Source organism: Hippoglossus stenolepis, chromosome 1 (genome assembly GCF_022539355.2).
Source record: "Hippoglossus stenolepis isolate QCI-W04-F060 chromosome 1, HSTE1.2, whole genome shotgun sequence".
Taxonomy (NCBI): domain Eukaryota; kingdom Metazoa; phylum Chordata; class Actinopteri; order Pleuronectiformes; family Pleuronectidae; genus Hippoglossus; species Hippoglossus stenolepis.
Genome location: NC_061483.1, coordinates 16,110,981 through 16,123,218, shown reverse-complemented (window position 1 = coordinate 16,123,218; position 12,238 = coordinate 16,110,981). Strand labels below are relative to the sequence as shown.

The 12,238-nt window shown below is 41.4% G+C and overlaps 1 protein-coding gene across 1 annotated transcript; it reads right to left on the bottom strand.

The window, feature by feature from the left end:
- Window positions 1–523: 523 nt before the first annotated feature.
- On the bottom strand, window positions 524–11,518 carry LOC118122002 (AFG3-like protein 1). The gene is made up of 17 exons (XM_047339464.1): window positions 11,038–11,518; window positions 9,450–9,537; window positions 9,274–9,333; window positions 9,067–9,176; window positions 8,663–8,812; window positions 8,505–8,579; window positions 8,224–8,348; window positions 7,841–8,114; window positions 7,604–7,741; window positions 7,135–7,282; window positions 6,930–7,037; window positions 5,402–5,527; window positions 5,183–5,293; window positions 4,335–4,450; window positions 4,036–4,236; window positions 2,854–3,048; window positions 524–2,482 (listed from the first exon to the last, which is right to left on the bottom strand). The coding sequence occupies exons 1-17, from the start codon at window positions 11,155–11,157 to the stop codon at window positions 2,270–2,272; spliced, it is 2,358 nt and encodes a 785-aa protein (XP_047195420.1). The 5' UTR covers window positions 11,158–11,518; the 3' UTR covers window positions 524–2,269.
- Window positions 11,519–12,238: the final 720 nt, after the last annotated feature.

The window sequence follows — 12,238 nt, the reverse complement described above, 5'->3', positions numbered from 1 at the left end:
AGGCACATGTAGAATGTGACAAGCTGCAAAAGATCACATTGGATTCATATGACAGTGGTAAGTTCACAATGAGTAGCTGTGGCATTCCGCCTGCTGAAGTGTCCTTGGGCAAGACACTGAGCCCTGACAGCATTGTGCGAGTGATGTTTGCACAGAGTTGCACTGTATGAATGTGTGTGAATGGGTGAAGAAACGGGTGAATGGGCAAAAACTGTACCAGGACAGGCTTTGAGTGGTCATCAAGCAGACCGTTGACCATATATTCATTTTGGGCACTGTAGATACTGTGTTCTCTGCATAACAAGGAAAACCAAGCTGAGAGAGTGCATTATTGCTCTATAAGCAATTACAAATGATTTTGTATTAACACACTAAATTAGTGGAATAGTTGTGTGGCTTGAACACAGCCAATGTAATCAATACTTAAAATCATTGTACAAAAGTATGCTTTTGTGACACTACAGCATTTATTTGAGAGCATCACACAAGCAAAGTGTACAGTAAAAGCAGTATAAAATTTTACATACATTTTTTTTTTTTTCAATCACATTGTCCCTCAAGAGTAACCGTGACAAAGTGAAGTGACAATAGTTGTAAAAAACGATCAAGTATAAACCGTGCACTGTCAAACAGGCAGAAAACACACAATTTCAAGGTTATCATACAAAAATCAGTCCACTGATGTTTGGATGACAAAATGTTCCAGCGTCACACTGGTCGACGTCTTTTAAAAAGACGAGCCCACATTTCTCACATTACGAAAGAACAAGTTCCAGTCATTTTATTATCAAACCTGTTTACTCAGCAGAGGAGCAACTGGCTCAACAATTAGGAAACTAACATTTGGTTAACAGTGTGTGACCTGCCCAACGAGGGGTCGTTCTCAATGACAATGACAAGGCTTCATGAACACTTATCTTAGCCCAGCTTGCTTATCTCACCAGTTAGGAAAACATTCAAACATAACCCACGACTGACTGAAAGAATGATTTACTGAAGAAGAACAATTTGAACGGTTTCAATATTCTGTGAGCCAGAAGAGGAAATACAGTTTAACCTTTACTTTATTCACTGCCTCCTGTTTGATCGTTGATTGTAGCCTAACCAGACTGTGATATGACAATTGTGAAAAAAGAGAACACTAAGACAGTATCTGATTCATGCCCAGCTCAGTTGTTTCCAGCACAAAGTTCACATATCAACCTTTGGTTCACTAATGTGACTCTTATCATACGAGACACCAACAACTCATAAGTACACGTGAAAATATTTTTAACGTCTGAGCAGAAACTGACTTCTAACAGCTGCCTTTACGTTAATGAGAACGAGGCTGGGGACAGTTTTCAGAAGGATGTGAATGGGGTGGAAATCTTTTAATCTAAATATAAACTTAGAAATCTCTCTGAGTCTGTCTGTCAGTCGATTTTCTCAACGACTGGTCTTCCAATCCAGTTTTTTTCGATGAGTGGTTCCTCAGAAAATTGACAGAGAATCTGTTACTACGGTTTCTCTTGAAATGAGACACAACCTATTGATTAGGTCACTGATTACATCAGTTAAGGCCGAAGGTCGTGCTCCAGCTCGACAGGCACTGCATTGGTGTATTTAAGTTGAGACAAAGTCCCAACTCAGACAGTAAGAATGTCTTCATGAGACAATGATGTGAAGGAAACAGTCAAATGCATCTGAGAAAGACAAGAAGAAGAACATTGTTTCTTCATTACATCACATTACATAGATGAATTGACTTGGGGAAATCTCTACCACAGGCTAAAGAACATAGCCCGTGCACTGAGTGAGGCTGGAAAAGCAGAATGAGCTTCAGAATAAAATGTGAAGATACCAGAACAGCAGCTTCACCAAAACAACATCAGATCATTCAGAGGTTTAGAAAATATTTAAATTCTTCTTCTTTTTTCTGCTTGAGCGCAATAACTCTCTTGTCCATGACTCCCAGTTGTTCTGTAGCATGTTTATCAGTGTCATCACACTATAGGACGGCATCGGACTGTGGGAGCAGGGGAACAGAAGGCACCTCTGGTGAAACGTACGCTACAAAGTCCACTGTTCCGAGAGCTATAGCTCACTGGTTTAAATTCCCCGGATTATAATGATTATGAACTTTTTTGGAATTCCTGCTGGAATATAAAAACTACAATTTAAAAATTGCATGTTTAGAGTCCCGACAGGCTGCAGGCTGGACCAGACGGTGCCGTACTTACTTCAGTTATATTCACCAGAATCCAGTGGAATATTTGGCTTGAGGCAGCTACAAGTAAAGGGCTGATTTATTGTGCTTTTCATTCCCTTTGTTCTCGCTCCAGTTCTTCAGCCCTTCAGGAAGAGAGGTGTCCTCTTCAGATTCACCCAGCCCTTCAACAAACTCCTCATACGACGACTTCTCCTGAAAGGGACGAGGTCCGAGCAGCTCCACCATGTCCGCCTTATCGAGCACCTCTCTTTCCAGAAGACATTTTGCCACCTGCAACAGTAATCAACAAGCATTTTAATTGATAATATCAAATAAGGCTCCATCATCGATTCAAATGCATGTGGTACTAATGAAGAAAGAATTCAAAAGCAGGTATTCTTTTACACTTACAATGTAAAACAGGCTGTGACGCATCAATAGCAGTAATAGATAACTAATATTATAAGTAATAGCAGTATTTTTAAATGATGACACCACAACTTGCTCTTCAACGACATCTTATCCATCTTCCTCGCAATTCTCTTTCACTTTTTGCCCTCGTAATTTGTTGCATCATTCTCTTCTGTGAGCAGCTTCAGAGGAAGACACTCCTCAGCTTTACCTCTCTCCATCTGTTCTCACAGTGAGAACACTGCTCTCACCTTCTCCACCATTTCTTTCTTCTCAGTGACAAGCTGCAGTGTTCGCTGGAAGGCCGCATCTATGAGCAGGCGGACCTCCTGGTCTATGAGCTGGGCTGTGGGTTCACTGAAGGGTTTCTCAGTAACAATGTCGCCCTGCTGAGGGAGGTCAAAGGAGACCTGACCCACCGCCTCATTCATCCCAAACTGTACGACCTAAAAACACGAAGAGAAAAGAGCACTGATGAGAGAGAACCAAACATTTATCTTCTAGATATTTTTCTTTTTGATCATTTACTCAGATGAACTTAGGATAATGTCCAGAGCATCAGACTCTTTTCATACATGTAGCAGACAACAAGAGATAATCTGTGAAATATTCTGTTTGGTTTAGGGGCGGGAAGCAGGATAGAAATCACTACGCCCATTCACATTTTCCTGGACAATTACCACCTCTTTTATTATGAATAAATCCACTAAATAAGACACGACAGAGACTTTTGCACAGGGGATTAAGTTTAATGTCTGGTCCATCTGATTCAGACATTTGAGTTCTCACATACAGCTCCCCGAGGTAACGACTAGAAAAGATCAGGGTTGCAGTGCATGTTTGAAAGTGCATCATTAGGAAAAAAGCGCAAACGTTGCTGCTTCACTTCAAATCCACTACTTGTTATGAGCCTTGTTTTCCAGGCAAGATACTTTTGGCCATTTCACGTTTATTGATAGGACAGTTAGCGTGAAATGGGGAGAGACAGAGGGGAAGACACGCAGCAAAGGACCGGAGTCGTTACCAAACCCTTCGGCCGCTGCAGGGGGACTCAGGTCTCTATATTTATTTTGAGGGTCGCCTGCTAAATGTGTTGAGTGACTTTTAACCGAGCTCCTACAGAAATAACCAGGACTATAGGTTGATCTTCCAGCTGTTTGTCTGCAAGGTGCCGCACATTAAGTTCTAATGAAACAATAATGAATCCATGTTTCAGAAAAATCTGACCTGATCATAATGAAACAGCTAGTTTCCACATTTATTTTTTATTCAGGTATCAATATATATATGTCATGACTACATTATCAGACAGCTTCATTTTTAACGACTTCATGTAGATGAAGTCTACCAATCATTTCTTTTAATCCAGAATCCCCAGTGCCTGACAGCTTTGTGTTTCTATGGACAGGTTTGCTGTAAAACAAGCTGATTACCTGTGCGTAGGCAGATTGCGTGACGTTCCTGAGATCATTGTGGGCTCTGGTGGTGATTCCACGGAGGAAAACCTGCTCAGCCACTCGGCCGCCGAGCATCATGCACATTCTGTCAAACAGCTGCTCCTGGGTGAACAGGTACTGCTCCTGAGGCAGATACTGGACATAACCAACACCCTTCCCTCTGGGGACAATGGACACCTGAGGGAGGAGATTACAATCAATCTAATCATAGGGTGGAGATCTTACTTTCCCTACGGGTGACGACACCAAAGAATATGGTGATTCAGTCTGAATACCTTAAGCAGAGGGTCTGCATGTTCTAGGAACCAGCCTGTCACAGCATGTCCGGCCTCGTGATAAGCCACAGTGGTTTTCTCTGGAAGCTGCAGGAGCCGAGTCTTTTTCTCGGAACCTGAGAAAAAGGGGAAAGTCTTACACTGTTTGTTAAGTTATCAGGGCTGATGTGCTCTCTGAACACAGTTGAGAGGATGTTGGGTTGATGGAGCCAAACATGCACCAAATCTAGAGCCGATACCAATATTAGGGAGTAAAAAACCTGATAAGTGGGACGATATAAATATTTTAAATAATTTGGCAATTATTCCTAAGATGTTGGAGGCTGCATATTTTACAATTTAACCATAAACTTTAACATGAATAACTACAAATAAAAAAAACACAAAGAAATCTAAATATATTCAGTTAAACTTCAATTAAGAAATTACATTTTTTTTATGTAAACACAAATGCACATCGTTCGCATTGTTTAGTCTGTAAAATAAAAGTTTTCATATTGGCAAACACTGATACGTCTGTGAAATGCTCATAGTTGCCAGTCATACTCAAATGAAATCACACTGTCAGTACAGTAAAAAACGTCAAATCAAATCCTAATAGAGAAGCCTGAATGTGATAATATGTGACAGGATGTAATGTAAGTTAACAGCCTATGTCTTTAATTAAAGCACTAAGTTCATATTTATGGATCCATATGAAATGATAACCAATATAAACTAAGAGCATATATTTAGATCAAAACTTTAAGACCATTGCATTCACTGCTGACTGACTTGATTAATGTTTATAACGTCGTTCTATGAGCATTGTCATAACATCAAGTGTATACATGTGGTTGTTAACTTACCTCCAATTACTCTTTCAACTGCCTGTTCAAAGTGCTTCGTGTTGACGTGCTGGTTGAGGTGTCGTGCAGCGATCAGAGCCGCCTCATTACACACATTAGCGATGTCAGCCCCTGGTACACACAAGAAGACATCACAATCAGGTTAGATTGTGTGATTGATGGAGAGACTGAGCTGTGTGTAAATATGTGTTAACATGATCAAATATTTATTGTTCCTACCAGTAAAACCTGGGGTTAGTGCAGCTAGTTTTCTGGCCAGAGCCTCTGCTTCTATACTGGAGTCCAACTTCAGAGGTTTTAAATGCACTTTAAAGATGGACGCCCTTCCTTTAATGTCTGGTGGGCCTGTGGAAAACAAACAAGAAAACAAGAATATCTTTAAGTTTATATCATGTGCCATTCAGAGCATCTGCTTTTTTAAAACAGAGGAACGGTAAGTAGTGAAGAACTGCTACTGCTACAACAACCATAGACACCAAGGTAGTCTGTGGATTCATTTACGTCAACAGCTGCATAAGAGAATAGGTCAAATCAAATTAGGACTTTTAGTGTCAACAGCTAAAGGATGAAACTCTGAAAGACAACGACGACTGTTCTCATGGACGAGGAAAAGTCATAAGGTCAATGGCAATGACAGATCTTTTCTTTTAAACTGATAACAGAGGGTATGAAAGATGTGTGTGTGTGTGTGTGTGTGTGTGTGTGTGTGTGTGTGTGTGTGGGGGGCAATCAGATCTGAGCTTGAAGCAACGTTTGCAGCCCCTTGCCAAAGTGCATTATTCATGCAAGCGAAAAACCACACTTTTATTTTTAAATAAGTGACATAATGATGTGTCAAATTATTTAACCAACTGATAAAACATTAATCATCAAAGTGTTTTAGGCAATATTATCTCACCAACACTGATGGACCGAGGGAACAAAGAAACTAAATGACACAGAGAGGAGCCGGCCGTGTGTCCCATCCCCCCCTCACGTTGGCCTCCACTTATCTAATCCCTCTTTTATAAAAAGCTCTCTCAATTTGACACAGTTTCTTTATTAGAGAGAAAACCGCCCTGCCCACCATTATCCTGCCCTGCTGGTGTAAAGCAAATTAGATCTGCAGGCAGAAAAAGATCCACCATTTAAATAAAAAGTGCACAGTGTGTAATACAAACTTGTAACTGATATAACAAATGAAAAGGTGCAAAAAAATCTAAACATAAGGAAACAGGCTTGATGCAATTTTTCATGGAAACCATGCAGTAAGAGTACGAGTGATCTTAAAGTCAAGCTTACATTCAAACCTATGGTCGGTTTAGAGTTTCCAAATAACCTAACCCATATTTGCAAATCCTTGGACTGTAGAAGTCTCTTGAGAAAAACTATGTAAAGAGCATATTCATATGTATAGTATTAATACATTGACAGAAATGGCTGAGGACAAACTGCGACCTGTCCAGGGTGTCCCCCACTTCTCAACCAATATCCGCTGGGATTGGCACCACACCTGCAGCCCTCAAAGGACAAGCAGTGTGTCTTGTCTTATCTTGGACAAGGTAGAGTTTGTAAAATATCAATAGAATGTTATGTGGTAATAACATTTACTCTGAGCACATAATGAAAATACTAAATTGGAACTGTGGCAATTTCTCAGTGTTTGTGTTATTACCCTTGCTGCCAGAGGGGGGCGACAGAATATAAACACTGTGGGTTTAAGGATGCATGAAGAGAGGAAGAAATTGATAGAAGTGCATCACTGTACCAATGTATACATGTCGATCAAAGCGTCCAGGCCTCATCAGAGCTGGATCCAGGATATCAGCTCGATTGGTTCCAGCCAAAACGACCACGTTGGTGCTACTGTTGAACCCTGAAGAGAAGAGAGGTGTGATTGAGGTCTTAGGACATTTTACACCAGTAATGAGAGAGAAGTTCAAACCCTGACAGAAATAAAAATGACTGCCTACCGTCCATTTCCACAAGCAACTGGTTGAGTGTGTTTTCATGCTCGCTCTGGTCACCAGAGTTCCCTCTCTTCCTGCCCACAGCATCGATCTCATCAATGAAGAGGATGCAGGGGGCATTTTTTCGAGCCTTGGCAAACATGTCCCTTACCTAATACAGGACAGGGCAAAGAGAAATCAGAAATATCATGTTGATACTCAGACAGAGAGAAAGGGAAATGTGTGTTTATAGACTGTACATAAAGATGGACGACATGACTGCTCCCCAAAAGTGAACCCAAAGCGTCTCAATCTCCACCTGGTGGCTGGCTGCAGTATAGGTCAGAAATGTCCCGCCTCCATGTTATTAGATTGGACATGAACCAAAATAAAAAGTTGACTCCAAGTTGGTTTCTGTAACTTTCGGTAGTTCTTATCACACTGATCTATGTTCAATTTTGGGGGCAGAGTCGTCATGCAGCTGAGTACTGACCCGAGCTGCGCCCACACCAACAAACATTTCCTGGAACTCTGAGCCGCTGATGGTGATGAAGGGGACATTGGCTTCCCCTGCAGTCGCCTTAGCGAGCAGCGTCTTCCCATTTCCAGGTGGCCCTGACAGCACTGCACCCTGAGAATAAAGATGTTAAAATGTATTTTTATGTACTGTAGCACAAACTGAAATTTATGGGCTTGGCATTGATTCACCCATTATGAAAATATTTCACACCTTTGGGATCTTGGCTCCGAGGCCCTGGTACTGACTGGGGTTCTTCAGGAAGTTGACGAACTCCAAGATCTCCAGTTTGGCTTCTTCGCAGCCTGCAACGTCCTTGAAACGCACACTGATATTGTCTGTGATTATCTTGGCTTTGGATTCACTCATGCTAAAGGGGTTTGCTCCTCCCCTACCTCCACGTCCACCTGCCATGGGTCCCTGCCGCATGGCAAAAAACAAAAATCCAACCAAAATTATAGATGGGAGAACGCCGGCAAGAAGTGTCCTGTGGAGGAAGAAAGAGAACTTAAATTACACCGGAATCCACAGGAGGAAAAAGTATACAGTATGCATAGAAGTTAAGCTGCTTTAATATGAAAATTCTAGTTTCTCACCCATCGCTTTCAGTGCTGTAGAACACAGGCACTTTGTGGGGGGGGTTCAGGCCTATTTCCTGCTCTGCCATCTTCAAGTTATGTTCAAACGAGTCAACACTGCCAATGTTGAACCACAGATAGCTCTGAAACACAGACAACACAAAACACACTTACCTACTTTATGTGTCTTCCACATTGTCATATAGCAATCATTGTTTTAATCTAAGATGTTTTGTGAACAGAAACAAATATGGTACATGTGAGAAGAAACATGCAGAGTTTAACTGACAGCAACTGACCACTTCCGATGTGTTGACTCCGCCTGCAGGATAAACTTTGACGTACTGTTTGTTGACAACCTCCAGATGATCCACCTGCGTAGATCAGGAACCAATTTGTCCACATGAAACACAAAGAGTTCGGAGACAGAAGATTTCAAGACTCTTCTTCAACTTACCAAGCCTGTGCTCAAGTAGTGATGCACAAAGTCCTGCCACAAGATCTGGACGCCCGTCTCTCTGAAGTAAAAGTAGAGTAAAGCTGAGGCCATGCCTGCTGCACCGATGGCAACGTTCTGCACCACTTTTCTATCCAAGGGGAACTCATCCTGTAAGATAAAGAAGTGTCGTAAGAGGAAGAGTTGGACTGATCGGTTGATTATCTGCAGCGCGTTTCTGTACTTGCATGTGCTGTGACTTTTTGCAGCACATGTGTCGTCATATTGATGAAGTTGTTTTCTAAATTTACACTTGTTTGTTCTATTAGCAGCATGTTGCAAGATGTTGAACCCCGAATGGCCCCTCATAGATGTTGAATGCACTAATTGGAAGTCACTTTGGAAAAAGAGTCAGTTGTTTGCACCTGAAATCTCGTCCACCAATGTGATTCTTTCTTTTTTCCTCCTCTTCGTCTTTCGCCATCATCGTTGTTTGAGTCGCCTCCAGGAAACTCCTGCTCTTTGGGACTTTCATCTAAAAAGTGAAAGGGATCAAACTGTAAACTGCAGCAGATCTGAGGAAGGAGACAATGTACAAATGGTGTTTTCAATTATCACTACCCTCCACTCACCTTCCACTGATTTGTTGACGCCAGCGCTCGCTTCCCTCTTTGGGAAAAACTTTTCAAAACCTGAACCAGTCCAACGACAAACACACAGAACAAGAGAGTTAGAGGCAAATACCTCAAATAGAAGTAAAAAGGCTTTAGGTCCCTCATTCAGCCACATCACACAGGAGGTAGTTTACCTCTTGGTGGTTTGTTGGAGCTGAGTAACCGAGTGAGCGAGACTCTGTGTTGATAATGCCCTGCATGTTTCCTTTGGATTAGTGACGTCTGAAATAACATCAACAGTGTGTGATGAATATTAGCATGAGAGGAAAAGAAGTGCACAGCACAGCAGAGACATCAAACAAACATCTTACATGTAATAGATGTTGATACACCTAATCTCAAATGGCAGTGCTGATGCTTTCTACTGCTGACATGAACCAGTCACGCACACTAGCTTTTGAAATCTGTCCCACCACCTGTTTTCTCCAAACCACATTATATACAGGATGAGTGAAATCTCATTATGACCTGGGTTCTCTCTACTGTGTCACAATCAACCTACTTTCATAAAGTTGTTGAACACAGTCGCAGATAACACACTTATAGGTGACAGTGAGCAGCTGCTACACAGTTCTCATGTTATTAATTTGGTTATTTCTGCAGACCACTATAATAAAGATTACTGAAAATTGAAAACACTGAAAAAAAACAACCTGAGATTTTACTTGTAGCTGTCATCTGTGCATATTAAACATAGATGAAATCCGTCTATATGATTACAGACTGTGGGTAAAATACACTTCTCTTCTACACAAGTGCAAAATATTTGACAAACATCTTGGTAAGATGTATATAAATAAATGATTACATATTTTAAATCATGGAGCAGATGATAACAAATGGTATGAAGTAATACATGATTAACAAATATAATAATACAATTAATCTTGAATGGAAAAAAAATGTTTAACCTAAGGATTCTATTAATTTCTCTACATATCTGGCCCTATATAACCCAAAGCTACAGCTAATATTAGCTGAACATTTACCATCCAAAGTCCAGCAGGCAGAGACATTTCCCATTATAATGGTACAGTTCAGGGATGGTGGTGAAACCAAGGACAGTGTGTTAGTTAGCGTGTCAGCGTGTTACATGTTTTTGTTTCAATGGAACATGTGTCAATAAATGATCCTGCAGAATAAATTCATGGTTAGAAACCTTCAGCAGCTCTTTTAATGATCAGGTCTGAACTTTCAGGTCTGAACTTTCTCTGGTTTGTTCCACTTCAGCAGTCCACAGGAGAAAGTAAAATCTGTGTCAGACAGTAAAACCTCTGTTACATCTTATTTTGAAAAATGAGGTTATTTTGAAAATGCCAGTCACTGAGAAATCAAACCTGCAATTGAAAAAGTCCATTCAGCTGTTAACCCTCACAAAACTATTCAATTACTCATTGTTATTATTGAAGATGCTGTTTACATTTTTGCACGATTGCAAACGTTTGCTTGACCCATTTTTTAAAAAAGTAAATGCAAACCAAGGGGTGATAGCTTGGAAGTATCATCAATGAGTGATACACAAACAGTGCTGCAGTAATTCCAGATGTGCTCTGTCCACTAACATCTGGTCTGAACAGGACCAAAGTAAGTCAGGGCTGCAACACCTGCAACACACCGTTGTTTCGTGCATATTAAAGTAGCAGTTGTGAATAACACAATGCACGAATCTATATTTCTAGAGACGATAGAGAGTTTCTGTAATAAACACAAATGTCACCGTACCGCCTCCAGGGCGCCGCTGCAGTGGAAAGTAGCCGGGATCGTGAACAAGTCTCGGCTCCACGTCCGGACCGACCGCACTCGGCTCCGGAAGGGCCCGGCGCTCACGGAGAGGAGAGCCATGAGGTGCGCTTCTTCTCCCGGCTGCACTTCACTGGACCGCCCGAGCCATGGAGGAGCCAAGAAGACTGGCTGCTGACAAGGAGCACGGTGGTGTCGCGAAGTTGTCTGTGTCAGTGCTGGTCTGCAGGACGGTGCTGCAGGGGGCGTGTGTCTCACACAGGACCCACACAGTGGACAGGGTCAGCGGGGACATTCTGTTCCCGCACCGCAGAATGCACTGCTCTCCATGCGGGACACATTCATGACAACTGTGTGCCACACAGGTCGGGTTTAGGACTCTGACTCTGCACGATGACTGTGTTAAATCTCTACACACCCATGTGGTACACAGTGTACTGAACACGATGTTGCATAAAGACCGGAGGTGTACACTTCAATGTGCTGCTCCACGTGCAGCAGAGTGGGCGTGACCACTCCACATGCTGCCCACCCTATCTCTACCTACTTACTGTACATTTGGTACTTTTTTTTAATTTCTTTGATTTTGAATGACATTGTTTTATTTGCTTCTATTAGTTGTGTTTTCTTGTTTTGATTTGTCCTCCTTGTAAAGGAATTTGTAACAGCTATTTTAACAGATGCTTTATAAATATTTGTATTATTATTATTATAGTATTTTCATTAGATGCCAGTATATATTTATACTCAATTACCCAAACCAGAGGAGATTAATTAGCTCAGCCAAGGAGGTTATTCTTTTGTCTGGTTGCAGATTCAGGAATTTATTTTTCATTTTCTTTCAAATTGAGGGAGAGGCATTTTTCAAACAATGTCCTTAATATAAATTTAAAGATCTCGTTTGTGTCCAGCAGAGTAAGTTGGGAGCGAATTCTTACCTCTCAACTTTATCTGACGGCTGAAGACACTTGCAGATTTGATATTTTGCAAAGAAAATATGATGTATTGTTATAAAATGAACTAGAGCTTCCTCCCATATTCCAAAGACATGCAGATGGGAGACTCTAAAGGTGTAAATGATTGTCTCTATATCTGTGATACGCTGGTGACCTGTTCAGCGTGTACCCCCCCGTGTTAGCTGGGATAGTACAAGCAGTGTAGATAAAGGACAGATGCATGGATG